This window comes from Emys orbicularis, chromosome 19 (genome assembly GCF_028017835.1).
Source record: "Emys orbicularis isolate rEmyOrb1 chromosome 19, rEmyOrb1.hap1, whole genome shotgun sequence".
NCBI lineage: Eukaryota > Metazoa > Chordata > Testudines > Emydidae > Emys > Emys orbicularis.
The window spans coordinates 4,615,615-4,635,810 of NC_088701.1; the positions used below are offsets into that span (position 1 = coordinate 4,615,615).

General features: G+C 51.8%; 1 protein-coding gene across 1 annotated transcript in view; it reads left to right on the top strand.

The window, feature by feature from the left end:
• The window catches only part of LOC135891509 (A.superbus venom factor 1-like), a 51,848-nt gene continuing 31,652 nt past the window's right edge, over positions 1 to 20,196 (top strand). The window contains exons 1-13 of the mRNA XM_065419053.1: positions 1 to 107; positions 3,498 to 3,690; positions 4,076 to 4,238; positions 5,227 to 5,297; positions 5,912 to 6,006; positions 7,130 to 7,212; positions 8,579 to 8,666; positions 9,101 to 9,203; positions 9,656 to 9,776; positions 10,697 to 10,812; positions 11,322 to 11,465; positions 12,065 to 12,277; positions 12,546 to 12,740. Of these exons, the coding sequence (XP_065275125.1) occupies positions 1 to 107; positions 3,498 to 3,690; positions 4,076 to 4,238; positions 5,227 to 5,297; positions 5,912 to 6,006; positions 7,130 to 7,212; positions 8,579 to 8,666; positions 9,101 to 9,203; positions 9,656 to 9,776; positions 10,697 to 10,812; positions 11,322 to 11,465; positions 12,065 to 12,277; positions 12,546 to 12,740 (1,692 nt within the window). The remainder of the gene's footprint in view (positions 108 to 3,497; positions 3,691 to 4,075; positions 4,239 to 5,226; positions 5,298 to 5,911; positions 6,007 to 7,129; positions 7,213 to 8,578; positions 8,667 to 9,100; positions 9,204 to 9,655; positions 9,777 to 10,696; positions 10,813 to 11,321; positions 11,466 to 12,064; positions 12,278 to 12,545; positions 12,741 to 20,196) is intronic.

Consider the following 20,196-nt stretch of genomic DNA (forward strand, 5'->3'; position numbering starts at 1 on the left):
ATGTTTCTGGGAGAAGTGGCTTCTTCTGGTGCCATGGGAGGATCTGCTATCTACCTGCTGGCTGTGTTTGCATTCAGCTTATCAGCCCTGTCTCACGGCCAGCCGCTGTAAGTAACCTGGGGATTCTGAAGCAATGATCAGTGGAGATCATAGTGTATGTGTGGGAATGGGGATTTTCCCTGAAGAGACCCTGGCCAAGATTCACAATAGGGAGTTGGGGGGCTGCAGTTTTTAGGCTCCCAACTTGACGTGCTTTCGAGGCCTGATTTTCAGAGGAGCAGGTGATCTATAACCCAAGACCCCTTATAAAGGTGCTGAAAACTCAAGGGACCTAAATGACTAGCCACTGCTGAAAAGCCTTCAAAAGACAAGTCAGGCCCCCAAAATCACGGGATTGGTTGGACACTCACAAGATTTTTATAAAAACAACAAACTGGGGGTTCTTTTTATTTATCTTTGGGTTTCTGAGCCTCTTAGGGTCCTGCTCAGGCCACGTTTTCAAGCTTTCTTCCCCTATCAGCAGTGCTAGAAACTTCCATTTGATGTCAACAAAAGCCGAGATCCTCACCATTCACAGGACTCTGGGAAGCTGGAGCTTCAAGGCAAACACCAAATCTTCCGAGACTTGCAGTCAAATCATGAGAGTTGGCAACACTGGCCGCATGCTGTCAGTTTTGACTCTGCATGTGGGATGGGGTTTGTGGGTGGCTGGCCTGTGAAGGGCTAGAGGCCTGGGGCCAGTCAACCCTAATTACTAAGGTGGCTCACCTGAGCAGGGGTCAGCTGATTTCCCTGTAAAGAACTTAGAGCAGCAGGAATGTGGAGAGAGGAGAATTTCTAGGGAGAAGGAGCCTTTTATTCTATTTAATGTTAATCCTACTTCAGTGGGATCAGCTCTGTCGGCTTCAGTCTCAAGTTCAACAGAGTTATCTCTGTTTGTTCTGGATCTAGAGTTCATAGGAACATGTGAAACCACAGGTAAATAACACCGACAATTACAAGAGCGTCTGTCTTTTATTAAAGTTACCAACAAAGTTATAAATGTCACTGTATATACAATTCCTAGAGATAAGTACCATGTACTAGTTATACCTACCGACATACTCACATCCTCCTAGATGGTGTTAGGGTCTGTTGGCCGGCTCATGGATTGATCAATACGGGAGTGGTTCCTGCGGGGGTTTCCCATAGAAAGCTCAATTTTCCGCTCTGGGCATCTCCAACCCACTCTTTCTTATTGGTCTGTGTCTCCTGGAAACACAAGGGACCCCAAATTCTATAGGCTGTGTAGGTTCTCATTAACGTTGGCGTACCACCTTATTCTTGCGGTTAAGGCATGTGTTAGAGACAATATCTGTTGTTACAGCATTTATTATTTAAATTTAAGACCTTATACTTTCACAATATTACCAGTTGGTACCTCTTTCCCATAAGTTTTCGGGTTATTTCTCGGTCATGGACTTTCGCATTCATTTCTTGTCTCCAAGGCCTAAAATAGCTACGCTAAAGTCTTGCAGGACTCACTCTACAGGTTCTTGCGTTTCAGCTTGTCTTACTCATGTCTACTACATAGTTCCTCTAAATACTGATCAATCTTATGCTTTTATAGTCCTACAAATCAACTGTGGTGAAAATACAATGAATATATGTACTATAACATATTGATTAATCATAATATCACACAATAAATGGATACTAAACTAACATCATTGGCTACAGAGACTGCAGGGTGTGAGTAGACTCCAGTGGAGCCAGCTGGGACTTGGGGAGTGGGACAACAGGCAGGAAAAGTCTGGGGGTGACCTGATAAAGAGGTGCACATGGATGCACTTGAGGAAGGACTGGCAAACTTTGTTTTGAAATATTTGTTAATTTAATAAACCCAAACCTGAGATGGGCTGTGAAAGGGCTTGTGAGTTATTGCAGAAGCCCCTCGAAAGGGGGAAACTGAGGCAGGGGGCTGCCTGCTGGACTGGCTTGAGGCCATGAGGGGGTGCATGAAAGGAGGCTGCCCCACAACAGGGCTGTTGCAATGGGACAGTTCTAAGCACTGAATGTTTGCAAGGTGGAAAGAAGGTGACCAGAGTTTTGTGTCTGGGGGATACAGCACCAGCTGCCCCTAATTTACCCCTGAAATTGACAGGAAATTCAAAGCCAAAGCTGAAGCCGAGGTAAACATCCCTAATACTCAGGCTCTGAACCTGCAAACACTCATGTGCTTAACTTTCTAACTCTGACCCGTCCCTCCCCCAGGGTTACGTTGCTCTCTGGGGCAGGGACTGTCTCTTTGTTATACGGGTGTACAGCACCTACAGGTACCCCCCATTTCTGATCGGGGCCTCTAGGTGCTCCTGTGATACACACAATAAATAATCAGACTGTAAGATCTTTGGGGCAGGGACTTTTTGGTTTTTGACCGTACAGCGCCTAGCACAATGAAGGGGGGCAGCTCCTATGTGCCACTGTAATATACCTAATAAATAATCTGAATTTGCAGATTGCTGCAATGTGATGCTGGCTTCTCCCGTTGGAAAAAAAGAAAGAAGATACATTGCAGTCCCTTTCTTGCCTGTGAATGTAACTAAAACAGCTCTGACAAACAGGCTAGACATAAAAATACAGACACAAAGAATGAGCAAGAAAAGCAAAACATATAGGCCAAAAGAAAAATTGTAAAAACGCAAGAGGTGCAAATTGTCTGATTTATTTGCCTAATCAAAGCAGGAGACAAAGGTCTCCTGGGTTCTGCTCCTGAGTGTGGTAAGGTATGTCCATGTACATGGGAAGTCTATTGATTGAAACAGGGAACTAGGGGTCAGGACTCCTGGGTTCTCTTCTCATAACAGCGAGGGAATATTGTCCAGCATTTAGAGCAGAGAACTCAGGAGTCCTAGCTCCTAGCCTGATTCTCAGAACAGCTTGGGAATATTTTCCAGAGGTTAGAGCACAACGACCAGGAGTCAGGACTCCTGGGTTCTAACACGCTTAATTCTATCACTGCCCTGTTGTGGGTGAGTCACATGAGCATTCAGTGCCTCAGTTTACCCACCTGGTGGGGTCTGGGTTCAGGGTCTTGGCTGCCCCCCACGGTGGGGGTCAGGGGTCCCCGCGCAGCAGGGTCTGGGGTTAGGATCCCTGCCCCATGCCCAGCTCTCCACTCCTGGCCCCACTTGGTGGCGGGGTCTCTGGGCAGAGGGCACTGAGCATAGGGGTTTGTGGGGGGCACTGTGGTTCTCAACCTGTGGCCCAGGTAACACTTTGTGGGCCGCATATGTGGCCCACAATGATAAATAGGTTGAGAACCACTCACTTCCTATAGAAACCTGGTAGCTTCTTGGAGGTCTCCTATCCAACGTCTGACCACCAGGCCCCAGCTGCTTACCTTCCGATAGCGGCAAAGATCACTGCTCAAGGTAGCCCAAGCCAAAGGTAACCCAGGTGCAGAGACATGGAGTTTGGCTGATTCTGCTCTACCATCTCATCCCTTCCCTTACCAGATGCACGCTGATCACCCCAAGCGTCCTGCGTGTGGAGAGTGAAGAGATGGTGATTGTGGAAGCTCATGGCCACCATAGCCCGATCGAGGCGAGGATCACCGTGTACGACTTCCCACAGAAGAAGAGTGCCTTGGTTTCAACCACAGTCAGCCTGAACCCTGGGAACGGCATGATGAACTCTGCCAAAATTAAGGTGGGGCTGTGGGAGGCTATGTTTTATCTAGGGGGGGAGGGACCCTGTCCTCTGTCTTGTAAGATGGTAAATCAGAAGAGAACTGGATAGTTTGAGGTCATGGCATACCAAGCCTTTCCCCCTTAAAACCAGGGGGAACATTTTCCAAAGCACCTAAGTGACTTAGGTGAGGGGAAGGACAGATTGGCTCATGGTGGAGACTGCTCAAGGTAGCCCAAGCCAAAGGCAACCCAGGTGCAGAGAGATGGAGTATCTGTAAGGGCCCTGGTATAAGTCAGTGAGTACAGCAGTGACTTCCCAGTTCTACCAATGGCTTTAAAACCTCAGTAGCTGAGAGTTAGGGTCATAATGAAAAATCTTCTCCCATGATATAACGATGCTCCAGGTTCCTACTCAGCTACTGCCAAAGGATGCCCAGAAGAAGGAATATGTCTACATCGAAGCCAAGAGCAGCCTGTTCACCTTAGAGAAGGTGGTTCTGCTTTCATTCCACAGCGGCTACATCTTCATCCAGACGGATAAGACGATCTACACGCCTGGGTCTACAGGTCAGTTCTTGGCTGGGGCTTTTCTTCTATCTTTATGTCAACATCTACACACATGGGTCAACATTTTCAGAAGTGGCTGCGAATTATGAGCACCTCCGTTTATTGGGTTCCTACTCCCTCCGCAAGTGCCTGATTTTCAGAGGGACTGAATTCGGTGGGGTGGGGTGGGTGAAGAATGCACAACAAGAAGCCAGAGGAACTATGCTACATATTCGGGTGTGTCATCTGATCTGTGAACTAACTATATTCATATATACAGACATCTCTCATTTAGAGAGGACTGCCGTAACAGCAAATAACATGTAAACAAAGACAGAAATTGGCCCTTAGAATTGTAGCGCCAAATCAAATCATTTTAAGATTCTTTTTTCAGAATAAGGCACACACGTTTTTTAACAGTGCGGGTGATTAACTATTGGAAGTGGTAGATTCTCCATCTCTTGATGTCTTCAGATAGGGTTACCATATTTCAAGTTCCCAAATAGAGGACACTGTTGGGGGGGAAGAGCCAGCTGGAGGGGGAGGGGATTATTGCAGCCATTTCTCTCTGGCTGCTCACCTCTGAAGGCAGCGCTGCCGCCAGCAGCAGCACAGAAGTAAGTGGGACAAGATCATACCAGGCCACCCTTACTTCTGTGCTGCTTCTGGTGGTGGCTCTGCCTTCACAGCTGGTGCTGAAAATGTTCTAACAATTTGGAACTGAGGAAATCTGGCTCCTCCATTCCCCGCGCCCCCTTCCCTGTCAAGGTCAAGTGTTCTCTGTCAACCTCTCGAAATACACCCAGTTACACCTCAGTGTTAGCACTGAGCAATGGTAAATGTAATGGGGTGAGGGTCGCGTAGCGAAACTCTGGACTGGGCAATCACAGTGGTCCCTTCTAGCCTTAACATCTAATAGATGTAGTTGCTAGTTCCTGGGCTAGGTCCCATTATTGCCACAATTGCCCCGCCCGTGCCGATTGACTGCCCCATCTTTCTCTTTCTGTAGTGAGGTACCGGCTTTTCACTGTGGGTCACATGTTGGACCCCATCTTGAAGGTGGTATCTGTGGAGCTCATGGTAAGATGCTTTCTATTTACCCAGCTTTCCTCCTCTGCAGATCTCTCTGCTTCACTTCCTTTCATGGACCAGCAAGCCTAGAGGCCAGGAGATTGCGCTAACCGCTTGTCAGGGGGGGTGGCTGGCCCTTTAAGAGGAGTTAGACCCAGTCCTGCCTTTGACTAACCAGCTGTCTCTCAGCTGATACCCTGAGGCCCTGCATCAGGTGATAGCTTGACCGTCTTCTGGTCCAATAGAAGCCAGCAAGTAACTCAGTTGAGAGAGAGGACTCTGGGCTGTGTCAGGAGACCCTGGATCAGAGAAGGGACCCAGAACTGGGCTCGCTGCATCCCAGCGAGGTGAAAAACCAGGCTGGGGGTAGCTACTGTAGAGGCAGTGGGAGGGGACAGGTACCTGTTCTGGTTGGCATTGAACTGTGGATGAAATGTAAATGTGTCCCTGGGAAAAGGGACTGAAATACCTGGGCTGGAGGGAGCTTCCTGGATGTAGCTGGCTGGTGAGTTGGCCTGGTCCGTGACTGGGGCTCCTAGGCACTACAGTAATAAATCTAATAAATAATGTACAGCACCTTGCACGGTGGTTTCAGACTGATTCTTTCTGGTGCTTGGTTTCAGAATCCAGATGGGATTATTGTAGAGAAGAATACGGTGTCCTCCATGGACCAAGGCGGCATCATCTCCAGGAGCTACAAGATCCCTGATATCGTGAAGTAAGCTGTAACAAACAGGGGAAGGTGGTTATAATAGGATCTGCATATGTGAGCCTCTACTTCCTGATCTACACGGATCAGCTTTCTTAGCCAAGGCTGTAGCAGGCACCTCAATCTCTGTATGGGCCTTCACCACCACTAGAGGGGGACAGAGTACCACACAGAGTGGGCGTGGCTTAGACACTAAATGGGCGTGGCTTACGCACATCAACGTTCCAATGTGTTTTTGTTACACTGTGCCACCAAATTTTCTATACAATAATCGCCCATTTTTTACTTCTGTCTCCCAAGGGTTTTTTTGTTTTTTAATGTCGCAGGCTCCAGTTAAGGAAAGGATGTCTCTATCTATTTACTTGTCAGCTTCCCCCATCCCTAGGATACCTGACTGCATTGTGCTATTCTCACAACACCCTAGGGAGGTGTCAAAATATTAGTATTCCCATTTTGCAGATGGGAAAACTGAGGCCCAGAGAGATTTAAGGTTCAGGTTTTTCAAGCACTTAGTACTAATCTGCTCCCAGTATGGCCAGATTTGTATCAAAAGAGCCCAGGACAAGTTGTGCCTAACTGAGAGCTGAGCTTGAGCTCTGCTGGAAAATCTGCCCCTCGGGAACTTGTCCAAGGTCACACATGGTGTCTGCGGCAGGGCTGGGTGTGGGACCCAGAGCCCCTGCTGCTCTAATGCATTGGACCCCACTCCCCTCCCAGACCTGGGACTAGAATCCAGCAGCCCTGGCTCCAGCCCCACCCCGCTCTAACACACAGGACCCCACTCCCCTCCTAGAGCTGGGACTAGAACCCAGCAGTACTGACTTCCAGCCCCCACTTCTCTAACCACTAGACCCCACTCCCCTCCCTGAGCCAGGATAGAACCCAGGCATCCTGGTGCCCGCCTGCTCTAACCCACTCGACCCCACTCCCCTGCCAGAGCTGAAGACATAATGAAGGAGTCCTGACTCCCAGCCCTAACCACTAGACCCCATTCCCCTCCCAGAACTAGAACCAGAATGCCAATCTCCTGAGTCCCAGCCCAGCACTTTAGCTCCAATAGCATACCGCACCAGCCTGACTGAGCTAGATAGATCCTTCTCCCCACCGCATGATCTGGGCTTGTATCTTGCAGCAGCGGAGTGTGGAAGATTGTCTCCAGGTACGAGCATGCCCCTCAGGAGGCCTTCACCGCGGAGTTTGAAGTCAAGGAATATGGTACCTGCCCTGCCCCTAACAGGAGGGTGTTTCCTTATCACAGCTGAATGGCTGGCTGGTTTTGGGATCCAGGAGGAATTTCTATCCCTTCCATTCCCACCTCCCGGGCATAGTGGGAAGAGCTTTGGGGAGGCCCCTTTCGATGAGGGTCCATGTGACAGTGGAGTTTCTTAGGGCACTGAGCAGAGGGGGTATGTTGTGGTCCGATACTACAGGGTGAGCAGGGATAGGAGCCCAAAGATTGTCTGAGTTGGGGGGTGAGCTGCAAGCTGTGTAGGGCCCAGGGCCGGCTCTAGGATTTTTGCCGCCCAAAGCAAAAACAATTTTGGCCGCCCCCCCCCCCCCCCGTTTTTTAATTACCCCACCCCTGGCCCCGCCTCAACTCCGCCCCTTCCCTGCCTCCTCCCCCCAGGCTCTCAAGCCTAGGAGGGAGGGGGAGAAGCGGCGCCCGCGCCGCGGCCACTCGGAGTCTCCCCCTCCCTCCCAGGCTCTCAAGGGAGGGGGGAGCAGCGGCACGCGAAACAGCTGTTTTGCGTGCCGCGGCCGCTCGGGATCTCCCCCTCCCTCCCAGGTTTGAGAGCCTGGGGGGGGGGGGAGACCCCAAGCGGCCGCGGCGCGCGAAACAGCTGATTCGCGCGCTGCTGCTCCCCCTCCCTCCCAGGCTTGAGAGCCTGGGAGGGAGGGCGAGTAGCGGCGCGCGAGCGGCAGTGGAGGTGAGCTAGGGCGGCCGGGGCACATTTTTAGGGGCGGCATTCTGGCACCGGCCATGCCGCCCCTAAAAATGTGCCGCCCCAAGCACCACCTTGTTTTGCTGGTGCCTAGAGCCGGCCCTGGTAGGGCCTCAGTCCTTCCCACCTTCTAGGTGGTTCTTAAGCCCCATCAGCCACCTCTTCAGGAATGAGAGAGAGGACAGGGACATGCCAGGAGCCATAGACGCTTCCCAGCTAGAGCTGCAGCTGTAAAATCCGCCCCCCGTTGGGCTTGTCTCTCATTGACTGAAGGAGAAGAGCCCGCTGGGAGAAAGGCTGACGTAGCAGCAGAGGACCACAGTCTTAGGGGAAGCACTTCTTAGCAGTGAGGTTCTGCTTTCCCGAGGGCCAGCTATCTACAGGGAGAGCATCCCGAGAGACCCAGCACCTGGGGTGTCCAAATCAGTCCCAACCTTCCGATTGCCTTTGTTGATCCATCTCGCCATGGCTTATGGCCATCAGCTGCTTCTTGGGAGAGTCTCTCCCGCTCCCACTGTATATCTTGGACACCGGTTCCCTTTCGTCTCCTAGGACCTCCTTCCCCTGGGGGTTTTGACCTCCAGCCTGATGGCTCCGGGCCCTCGGGTGACTCTTGCGATGTCTCTGATCTTTTGCAGTGCTGCCTAGTTTCGAAGTGACGCTGGAGCCTTCCCAGAAGTTCTTCCTCGTTGACCAGAATGAGCTTAGTATCGACATTACAGCCAAGTGGGTCCCCCTCTTTCTCTCTCGTGCTTCTGCTGCGGTTCAGTGCTGTGGGGCAGGCTTCTGGGGCTCGCGCATGAAGTATAATCGCCTGGGCTAATGGTTGGCTCACAGCCTGACCTGATCTAATCTGCATTCATCGGTGTCTCCAGATACCTGCTGTCACCTTCGTAATCCACTTATTTCTCCTGTTAATGGGCTCAGTGCTGGAGTCCATTGGTTACGTGCTGTGTCTCTCCCTAGGGGCTGCTCCACATAAGTGGATAACAGCCTACTACCGCTACCAGTGAGTGGATTTACTTCTTTAGCTCAAATGGTTCAGGCTTTGTGACCTGGGCCAGGCTCACCAGCCCCTCTGTGCCTCAGTTTCCTCTATCTATTAAATAGGAGTAATGCTGAGTATTTTCTCTCCCTGCCATGGTCTGTTTTCCATGCAGGTTCCTGTATGGGAAGCCAGTTCAAGGCCAAGCCTATGCGCTCTTTGGAGTGATGGTGGATAATGAGAAAAGGAGCATCGTGAACTCACTCAACAAAGTCCCGGTGAGAACGTAGCTTCCTGCCTACGATACACTGATGGGGCTGTAGTGGAGTGGGGTGCTTTTTGGGATACCTGCTGTGCTTTCAGAGTCTGGGATAAGAAGGGGAGCCAAGGATAGAGTTTGGATCCATATCCAAATACACCAAATATCTTGTCTCTGGCAACATATAACAATGGGGATAAAGGGGAAAATAGGTAGCAAGCAATATAAATTAGAAGTTATGAAGTATAGAAAATTGATAAGGGAAGCTAAAGACATCTGGGAAAAATCCATGGCTGGCAGAGCTAAGAACAATAGGGAGTTTTTTTAAGTATATTAAGAACAAAAATATCCTAACAATGGTGCAGGCCCATTGCTAGATGGAGACGATAAAACAGAAAGCAAGCAAGCAAGCAAGAAAGAAAGAAAGAAAGGCCAGGTGATTGAAACAAGTTATTTTCTTGTCAATTTCAGATCACGGGTGGCAAAGGCTGTGCTAAGCTAACCAAAGAAATGTTGCGTAGCAGGTTCCCCAACCCCAGCGAGCTTCTCGGCCACTCAATCTATGTGACAGTGACAGTGCTGACGGACACAGGTAAGGGAGTGGTTCCCTTAGCTAGTTGCTGGGTTTTCAGACCGGAGCAGAGCTTAAGTGATGCATAGCTAACCCCAGCAGGCTTGGCACATGGCTGTGGCCTTCTGATCTTTCCACTGCCTCTGTTACTGGGGATAGGGGAAGCAAAGGGGTGGGTTTTGCTTTGTATCCTAAAAGGAGCAAAATATGGACTCATCTTCATCGCTGTTGTGTTTCAAACCTCGGAGTTCCTGTTCTCTGTATTACAGCAGAACCCCAGCTGAGATCAGGGCTCCCTGGGCCGGGCGCTGCACAGACACACAGGGAGAGACGGTCTCTGCCCCAGCTGAGATCAGGGCCCCTTGTGCGGGGCGCTGCACAGACACACAGGGAGAGACGGTCTCTGCCCCAGCTGAGATCAGGACTCCCTGTGCCGGGCGCTGCACAGACACACAGGGAGAGATGGTCTCTGCCCCAGCTGAGATCAGGGCCCCTTGTGCGGGGCGCTGCACAGACACACAGGGAGAGACGGTCTCTGCCCCAGCTGAGATCAGGGCCCCTTGTGCGGGGCGCTGCACAGACACACAGGGAGAGACGGTCTCTGCCCCAGCTGAGATCAGGACTCCCTGTGCCGGGCGCTGCACAGACACACAGGGAGAGACGGTCTCTGCCCCAGCTGAAATCAGGGCTCCCTGTGCCGGGCGCTGCACAAGACACACAGTTCCCGCCCTGGATAGCTCACAGTCTAAACAGACAGAGGAACAATCACTATCCCCATTTGATGTATGGTGAGCTGAGACTCAGAGTGATGAATAACTTGCTCAAGGTCGCACACCAGAGTCGGTGACAAAGGCAGGCACTCAACCCAGATCCCCTGAGTCCCAGTCCAGCCATCACCTCAAGACCAAACTTCTTCTTCTTCTTTTTTTTTAATCCCCAAGGGAGTGACATGGTGGAGGCTGAGAAATCCGGGATCCGCATTGTGACCTCTCCCTACAAAATCCTCTTCTCCAGATCTGCTACGTACTTCAAACCCGGGCTGCCCTTTAACCTGGTGGTACGTCCAGCCAGCGGCGTTGCCGGCGTAGAACCTTCATAGTGTTATCTCACAGCCTGATACGGCTAGCTAACAGATCTGCGTGCCATTGGAGAGCAGGGATGATTCGCTTTCTAACGGTGTACAGCGTGAGAGCCTGCCTTTAGTGGTTCACGAGAAATCTTACCTGGAAGTGGTCATTGGAGCAGGCAAAAATAGACACAGGTGTCTGCATTGCAACCGCTGCTGGCTCAGGCTGGCCCCGCTGGGCATAGTGCAGCATAGAGGCCAAGGGTTGACTGAGCTCCCCTTAAGTGGAGGACGTCAGGGTTATTTGGGCGGTGTTGCTGTCATAGGTACAACCAGGCTTTGTAACTGACCAGATCAGACACGGGGGAGGACGCTGACCTGCAGGTTACATGCCTGGGCTGGGAGTATGTAGAGAATATCAGGCTCCAAGGAGACCTACGGGGCACCTTCAACCATCACTAAGTTCACATCCACCCTCTCTCCTGTCTTCCGATGCCCAGGTCTCCGTGGTGAACGCGGACGGTTCCCCCGCCCCCCAGGTCCCCGTGCGCAGCGGGACAGGCGCCAGCGGTTTGACACAGGCTGACGGGACAGTGCAGCTGGCGATCAACACCCCAGCAGACGCATCTCAGCTCTCGGTGAAGGTACATGTCGGGTCACTCGGGGCAGGATGCTCCTTGGGTCCTGGTGCTGGTTCCCTACACGTTCTGTTGATATAGGAACTGGACCAGATCGGGGACAGGTCTGATTTAGGACCCTACAGGTCCCAGGCCCCGGCCAATGTCAAAGGCAGGAGGCAACTGGGTCTGATTCTCTATTGCTCATCCTACCTAAGACCCACCCGCAGAGCAATGGGCCTTCCTGGCTGACATAGCCCTGCCTTCTCCCCTCTAGACCCCAGTGCCAGGGGCACGCTGGAGAAGCGAGATGCCTCGGCTGCTGCACTCTGGCTAGTCGCTGCTCCTCGTGGCCCAGAGGGGCTGGGTTGGGAGCAGAGGGTAGGTCAGAGCAGCTCTAAACTGAAGGCTGGGGTCTGGGCCCAAGATGCAGGGGGCACAAAGATGGCTTAATTCCACAAGGCTTAATTCCGGCAAGGCCCCAACTATCTAGTGCTGGGCCCATGTAAGTCAGTGGGAATTTTGCCATTGACTCCAGCGGGGTCAGGATCTGGCCCCTTTTAGACCTGATCCTTAGCTGTCTCTGATGAAGAAAGTCCGTTAACCGTCCCCCTATCGTCCCCCAGGTGGAAACTGTGGTTGCCAACCTCCGGCAGGAGCATCAGAGCTTGGCGGTCTGGGCCGCGGTAGCCTACGGGTCGCAAGGGGGCTCGAGGAACTACCTGCACATCTCGGTGCCGGCCACTCAGCTCCAGCCGGGGAACGCCCTGCCTGTGAGCTTCAGTTTGCGGAACAGTAACGCTGACGTTCAGAGGCAGATCCACTATTTCACCTACCTGGTAAGAGGCAGCATCGCTGTGTGCGCAGCAGGGGAGGAGATGGTGACAGGGGGCTGGGAGTCGGGACTCCTGGGGTCCCAGCACTGGGAGGGGAGTGGAATCTAATAGAGCAGGGGGCTGGGAGTCAGGACTCCTGGGTTCTATCGCCAGCAGTGGAAGGAGAATGGGGTCTAGGACGCCTGGGTTTCCTTCCTGGCTCTATGTGATTTTGTGCTGTTATCATTGGGACTCATCCAGTGACAGCGAATGCCTTCTGCTTCCCCATCAGATCCTGAACAAAGGGAAGATCATCCGGGCTGGAAGACAGGCCAGGCAGGCGGGACAAACTCTGGTGACCATGTTCCTGCCCATCACTCCAGACCTCATCCCTTCATTCCGCATCGTGGCTTACTACCACATAGGGCAGAAGGAGATCGTGGCAGACTCGGTCTGGTTGGATGTCCAGGACTCCTGTATGGGAACGGTGGGTTGATCTTCTCTCTGGCACTTACGTCAATATATTTAAATAACCTGATGGATTCTGGCTGAGAGGAGAGCAGGTTCCCAATGGGAAAATGGTGAGCTACTCCCAGGGTAGATCTGATTCAGTCCTTATTCGCTGATTAAACCTAAGATAGATAGGGACAGTCTCGCCTCATGCTTATGTAAGGGGACTGTTGCCCCCTTACTAACATTCAGTGGGGGTGTTTTGATTGGCTTGCTCCCAGTACTAAAAGGGGAAGGGTCGATGGCAAATCAGGAGCCTGAGACTGACAGTCCCCAGGAACAATGGGGAGAGGCCAATGCTCCAGATCAGCCTGATTGACAGGCTAATCAGAGGGTCAGGAGGCGAGGGAGGCCCCGTCCTCCGTGTGAGCTGGAATTGCCTGGGTCAGACTGAGTGGGGCCGAGCTAAGGAGAAAGCAGGGGCCCAAGCTGAGCTGGAGAGCAGAACCGTGCCAGATCCAGAGGGGCCAGAGGCGCAGCCACAAAGCCAGAGCACAGCCAGGAGAGAGCAGGGGCCTGAGCTAAGTTGCTGGGAGCAGAGCTGCAGCCCCAAAGCCAGAGCACAGCCAGGAGAGAGCAGGGGCCTGAGCTAAGTTGCTGGGAGCAGAGCTGCAGCCCCAAAGCCAGAGCACAGCCAGGAGAGAGAAGGGGCCTGAGCTAAGTTGCTGGGAGCAGAGCTGCAGCCCCAAAGCAGAGTCACAAAAGCAGCCTGCAGAGCAGACCTGCCCTGGGAGGAGAGCTGCAGCAACCTGAGCCAGAGGGGCCAAAGCAGCAGCCCAGGGAGCTGGAGGCAGAGCAGCAGCAGCAGCCGTGCTGAGGCAGAGTGGAGCTGGAGCTGGGGCTGGAGCAGTCCGGAGCTGGGTGCGGTGAGCAGCTGGGGAGAGTGAGGGGGACCCTGGCAGTGGGCCCAGCACAGGGAGATACCTCAGCCAAGAGGCCTTGCAGGCCAGACTTGGAGGGGGATCGTAACCCTGACAGGGCGGGGGCGACGCTGGGAAGAAGGGTCCTGCCACCTAGAGCCTGAGAGCGTGTGGCCACCGCCAGAGCAAGTGTCCAACCCACAGCGTCTCTTCAGCACATCCAGGGCCTGAGAAGGAGGCCCGGGACCTACAAGGAACAGACTGTGAACTGCCCTGACGTTCCAGAGACACTGCTTGTGATATTCCCTGCCTCAGAGCAGGGTGATGTGTTTCCTTTAACCTTTTCCATTTTTCCTTATTCTTTTTTAAAAGTAATTGTTAATTAAACAACTTGTATTTGCTTTAAATTGTATAAGATGATCAGTGGGTCAGGGAGGTGCCCAGTGCAAAGAGAGTACCCCGGAGTGGGGACACCCTAGCCCCTGTCCTAGGTGACCACAGCAGGGTTGGGGGTCAAGCCCCCCAGGAATCCTGGGCCCAGCCTTGTCGGGGTTTACGAGGACTCTGCCAGACAGGAGAGTGGAAGGGGAGTCCTCAAGGGCAGGGAGGCCTCTGGGTAAAGGAAGTGGGAGCGAGGACTCGGATCCTTTCGCTAGCCCACTTCACCGGGGTAGTGCAGAAGCCAGGAAAGTTCCCCACAATAGCGGGACCATTCCCCCGCTTACATAATTGGCGTCACGAACAGGATCCTATCCACAGGGTCCATCCCATTGGTTTTCTGGTTAAGTTCTAGTAGCACGGTCCGGGTCTGGTTGAGCACCCTACCATGGCTGGAATTGAAGAACTACGAACCCAGTTGGCTGAACTTCAGCGCAGATTATCAGACCAAGCGGAGGCATTACAGCAAGCTAGAACTGAACAGAGAGAAGCCTTATCGCTGGCCAAGGCAGTAATAGACCAACAGACAGCAGAAGCTAAGAAACCCCCTACTATTTATGTCCCACGGGAGCGGAAGGTCACGGAGTTTGGTGGCTTCCCGACGAGACCAGGAGACATTACAGTAGAGGAGTGGGTCAAGTCTGTGAAGGCGGCTCTGCGTGTGCTAAGAGTACCTGAAGAAGATCATGTGGACTTCATAGAGGAGCACCTCAAGGGCCAGGCCAAGGCCACAGTAAAGTTCATGGCAGTGGCAGACAAGAAAGATGTGGAAAAGGTATTTGAACTCCTCCTAGAAGTGTATGGAGACAAGGTACCTATTGGAACCCGACTAAAGGAGTTCTTTGAGAGAAAGCAGGAGCCTGGTGAAACTGTCCGGGCATACGCATATGACCTCCAGGAGAGAATGAGCAAAGTGGAGCGGCGAGACCCTCAGCGAGTTCCAGACCCAGATACGGTTCTGAAAGAGCAGTTGGTGCTGGGGCTCCGTGATGACTTCCTCCGACGTGAAATGAAAAGGAGGTTTAAAGAAGAGCCCAGTAAGAAGTTCCATGAACTCATGCAGGCTGCCATTATGTGGTCAGAAGAAGAGGAAGTTCCTGTGGCAGAGGCGGCCAAGCCTAACCCCCATACACGAAGTGGGGGCCTAGTGAATGCAGCTGCTGGGAAAAAGGCCCTGCCCCAAACAGAGCTAACATTGGAAAGCTTAAGTGAAGCTGTCCAAAAACTGGCGGTCCAACAGGGGGAGATGTTGAAAGTGATGACCGAGTTGATGAAAGAAAAAAATCCCATTAGTATGCCAAAGTATCCAAGGGCACCGGGATCCCGAAGAGCCCCACTGAAGGACGAGCTGGGAAGATACATTTGTTATACTTGCGAAAGGCCAGGACATACTAGCCGAGATTGTACACTGAGAAGGAGACTGGAGTCCCAGGCGCCTGAAATTCAAGAGGCACCGGGAGCAAGCAGCCAACCATCAGAAGGCCAAGTGGGGACTGAAGGGTTTCTACGGCTGTTCCTAGGAAAAGGGCAGTGTGTCAGCAGCGAGGAAAAGGACCCTGATGATGTTAGTATATTCAGTGACTTCTGTGGCCGAGCTTTCGGGGACTGCTTGACAGTGGATATAACCATAGCAGGGGTGAGAACCCGCTGTTTGATAGACACTGGCTCAGAAGTCACCACTATTTCTGAATCATATTTCCGAAACTGCTTAAAAGAGAGAGATCTGACCATGCATAATACCCGATTTGTACAGCTAACGGCAGCTAATGGACTTGCCATCCCTGTGGTGGGGTGTCTTGAAGCTGATGTAGGGTACATGGGTCGAACAATCCCTGGGAAATGCATCTTTATCCTAAAGGACACAGCTTCAGGAAAGACTTTAATGGAGAACAGAGTACCGGGAATTCTCGGGATGAATATTATAAGAGAGCTGAAAGAATTACTGTTGGTAGGAGAAGGAACCCAGGAGATGAACCGTCACGGGCAGCCTAGGAAGGACGCTACACTGAAGCGGGTACTAGCCCAAGTGGAGAGACATGGACGTTTCCCGGGTCCAACGGGACAAATTGGCTATGTTAAGGTGGCAGGGAGACAGAAGGTGGTTATACCTCCCTGGAGTGAGAAGATTATTGATGGGCGCTGCCGGGTGCCAAGCGACTTTGACGGATACAGAGTGCTTGTTGAGCCAACACCTGGGGCCAGTCTCCCTAATGGGCTCCTGGTTGCAAATGTACTTGCTAATGCCAGCAAAGGAAAAGTGCCAGTCAGGCTGTTAAACTCAAGTAACAAGGCCATAAAGTTGTGCCCCCGAACCAGGGTGGCAGAGGTACACCGTCCTGAAGGGGTGGTACCCCCAGTGGGGGTGGCCTTGGAAGAAAATGGGGATGAGCTGCGGGTGACAGAAGTAAAAAAAGGCAAACAGGTTATCACATCGCAAGCGGCACCTGATGGAGAGCTACCCATTCCAGTCCAAGTGGACCTCCAACAGCTAACCCCTACACAGGTTGGCCGTTTGCGGGCGCTACTGGAGAGACATCAAGAGGTCTTTTCCAGGGATGAGCGGGACTTTGGTTACACCACCACAGTGACACACCAAATAGCCACTGGAGATGCTGTCCCGATAAAACAGAGACACCGGCGGATCTCACCACGAGTGTTCCAGGAGGTAAAAAAACACATTCTGGACCTAGTGACTCAAGGTGTCCTTAAAGAAAGCCACAGTCCGTGGGCATCACCCGCCGTGATTGTAATAAAAAAAGATGGTGGGGTGCGATTTTGCTGTGACTACAGGAAACTGAATGAGGTAACGCACAAGGATGCCTACCCACTACCCCGGGTGGAAGAGTCACTGGATGCATTAGGAAGTGCAAGAGTGTTTTCAACCCTCGATTTAACTTCTGGTTATTTCCAGGTTGCAGTGGAAGAACGAGACCGGGAAAAGACAGCAGTGACGACTCCGTTTGGGCTGTTTGAATGGACACGTATGCCATTCGGCTTGTGTAATGCACCTGCTACGTTCCAGAGACTAATGGAGGGGGTGTTAGGAGACTATATCTTAGACATTTTGCTGATATACCTGGACGATGTTATTGTGTTTTCCAAGGATTTTGAGAGTCATATGGAAAAATTGGACTTGGTTTTCACACGATTGAAGGAACATGGATTGAAGCTGAAGCCGAGTAAGTGCTACCTCCTACGTGAAAAAGTCAAATTCTTGGGCCATGTGATTTCAAAGGATGGAATCCAGGTAGATGAAGAGAAGACCAGGGCGCTGGAAAATTGGCCGGTCCCCAAGAATGCCAAGCAAGTGCGGCAGGCTCTAGGTTTCATGAGCTATTACAGACGATTTGTTCCAAAGTTCGCGCACATTGCTGCACCGCTATATGGACTAGTGGGCCAACCTGCCCAAAGGAAGGGAAGGGACCAATGTTTTGTGTGGGATGATGCCTGTCAGACAGCTTTTGACAAACTAAGACATCGGCTGATGTCACCACCTGTGCTTGCATATCCTGACTTTAGCCTGCCATTTATAGTGACAACGGACGGGAGCCTGCACGGCCTAGGTGCGGTGCTCAGCCAGAAGCAAGAGGGGGCCGAGCGTGTGATCGCATATGCGAGCCGAGGGCTGAGGAGGTCAGAAAGAAATGACAAAAACTACAGTGCTTTTAAACTAGAACTGTTGGCCTTGAAGTGGGCTATCACTGAAAAATTTAAGGATTATTTAGTGTACTCTAAATTCACGGTAATCTCAGACCACAATCCACTCCGATACCTCGCAACGGGTAATTTAGGTGCAATTGAACACCGCTGGGTGGCCCAACTCGCTGAGTTCACTTTTGAAGTACAGTATAAACCTGGAAGGCAGAACATCAATGCTGACACCCTGTCTAGATTGCCTCTGGAGGAGGAATCAGAAGAGGGCGAGGACCTGGAGAAAGACTTCCTAGTCATTCCTGCAGATGTCGTGCGTACGTGTTTGTGGCTAGAGAATCCAAAGCCCGAAGACGAAGTGACGGTAAAGGATGCAGTACAAAACCTGGTAAAAGGGGAGAGCGCAATAATCTCGGGGTACTCATGGGAGGAGATTCAAACTCTGCAACGAGAAGGTGATGTTGGACCTGTCTTAGTGGCAGTCATGAGCCGAACGAGGCCAGACCGGAGATTTGGGGCCAGATACCCCCAGTCTAAGAAGCTAGCCAGACAGTGGGAACGACTTAGATTACATCGTGGAGTGCTGTTCCGGGTAACATATCATCCCCGAGATGGTGAAGAAGTGTGGCAGTTAGTGGTGCCTGTGTCACTCCGCCGTCAAGTTTATGAAGCCAGGCATGATCATGGGGGGCATTTTGGAGACAGGAGCACTCTGGAGGTAATGAGGAGAAACTATTACTGGCCCACGATGGGTAACGACGTGCAAGTGTGGATCCGTCAGTGCAAACGGTGTGCCTTAGCCAAGGATGTGTTTCCTCCCAACCGAGCCCCTTTGACCTGTACTAATGTGACTGCCCCAATGGAGGTCCTAGCGATGGATTACACACGGCTAGAGAGATCTTCAGAGGGGTATGAGAACATACTGGTTCTCACGGACATGTTCACCCGATTCACTGTTGCAGTTCCAACTAGAAACCAGACAGCGCGGACAACGGCTGAAGCCCTCATAAAACACTGGTTTGTGTACTATGGTTGTCCGGCACGGTTACACTCGGATCAGGGGAGGAATTTTGAATCAGAGGTGATATCTGAATTGTGTAAACTGTATGGCATAGCCAAAAGCCGAACAACACCCTATCACCCGCAAGGAAACGCTCAGTGCGAGAGATTTAACCGGACAATGCATGACATGCTAAGAACGCTCCCGCCAGAAAAGAAGCGAGCCTGGCAGGAACATCTCCCTGAGCTGGTGTTGGCCTATAACAGCCATGTCCATTCGTCGACAGGTTACGCTCCTTTTTATCTCATGTTTGGGAGGGATCCCAGGTTGCCATTGGATATTCTGGACAGAGAGGGCCCTGAGGAGGATGAGGTGACCAATTTGGATGACTGGGTCAAAGGTCACCATGACAGGCTGAAGATAGCCTGTGACGTTGCTCTCAATACAACTAAAGACACAGCCCGAAGTAGGAAAAGGACTTATGATCGCAAGTCCAGTGGGGCTCTCATCAGGCCTGGTGACCGTGTACTAGTTCGTAACCATAGACACCGGGGGCGTAATAAAATACAGGACAAATGGGAGTCAAATCCCCACATTGTAGTCGCTCACAACAATCCCGAGCTACCAGTTTACACCATCCGGCCTGAACGAGGGGGTCCTGAGAGAGTAGTACATAGGGACCAGTTGAAACATTGCACTCTTAGTCCAGAGAGGGACCATAGGAGGCGTAGATCAGTACACCCCGAGGAGGCTGAAACCAATTGGGACATGGTTCTAGTCCCACAAACCGAATACAGAGGGGGACAAAGTGGGGCAAACCCAAACCCTAACGAGAATGGCCAGATCCTTCAAACTGACCCAGTATTACCTGAGGATAGGGAAATAGAAAATATGGGTAACGAACCACCAGTCTTAAGAAGGTCGCAGAGGGCTAATAAGGGTGTACTTCCTGTTAGACTTAGAGATAATTATGTTATTGGTTCTATGTAGTGTTTTAATGAATATTGTTATGTATGGTATTAAGAAGTAGATGTGGAATGTTAAATATGTTAAATGTTCTTTTGATAATTGTTAATGGGTTGTTGATATAAAATGATGTGGGTATATGTTGTTATTATGGGGCCCGGATGTACCGGTGTGAATATTGTGGATGTGGCAGTATTTTAGCAAGGGGGAATGTAAGGGGACTGTTGCCCCCTTACTAACATTCAGTGGGGGTGTTTTGATTGGCTTGCTCCCAGTACTAAAAGGGGAAGGGTCGATGGCAAATCAGGAGCCTGAGACTGACAGTCCCCAGGAACAATGGGGAGAGGCCAATGCTCCAGATCAGCCTGATTGACAGGCTAATCAGAGGGTCAGGAGGCGAGGGAGGCCCCGTCCTCCGTGTGAGCTGGAATTGCCTGGGTCAGACTGAGTGGGGCCGAGCTAAGGAGAAAGCAGGGGCCCAAGCTGAGCTGGAGAGCAGAACCGTGCCAGATCCAGAG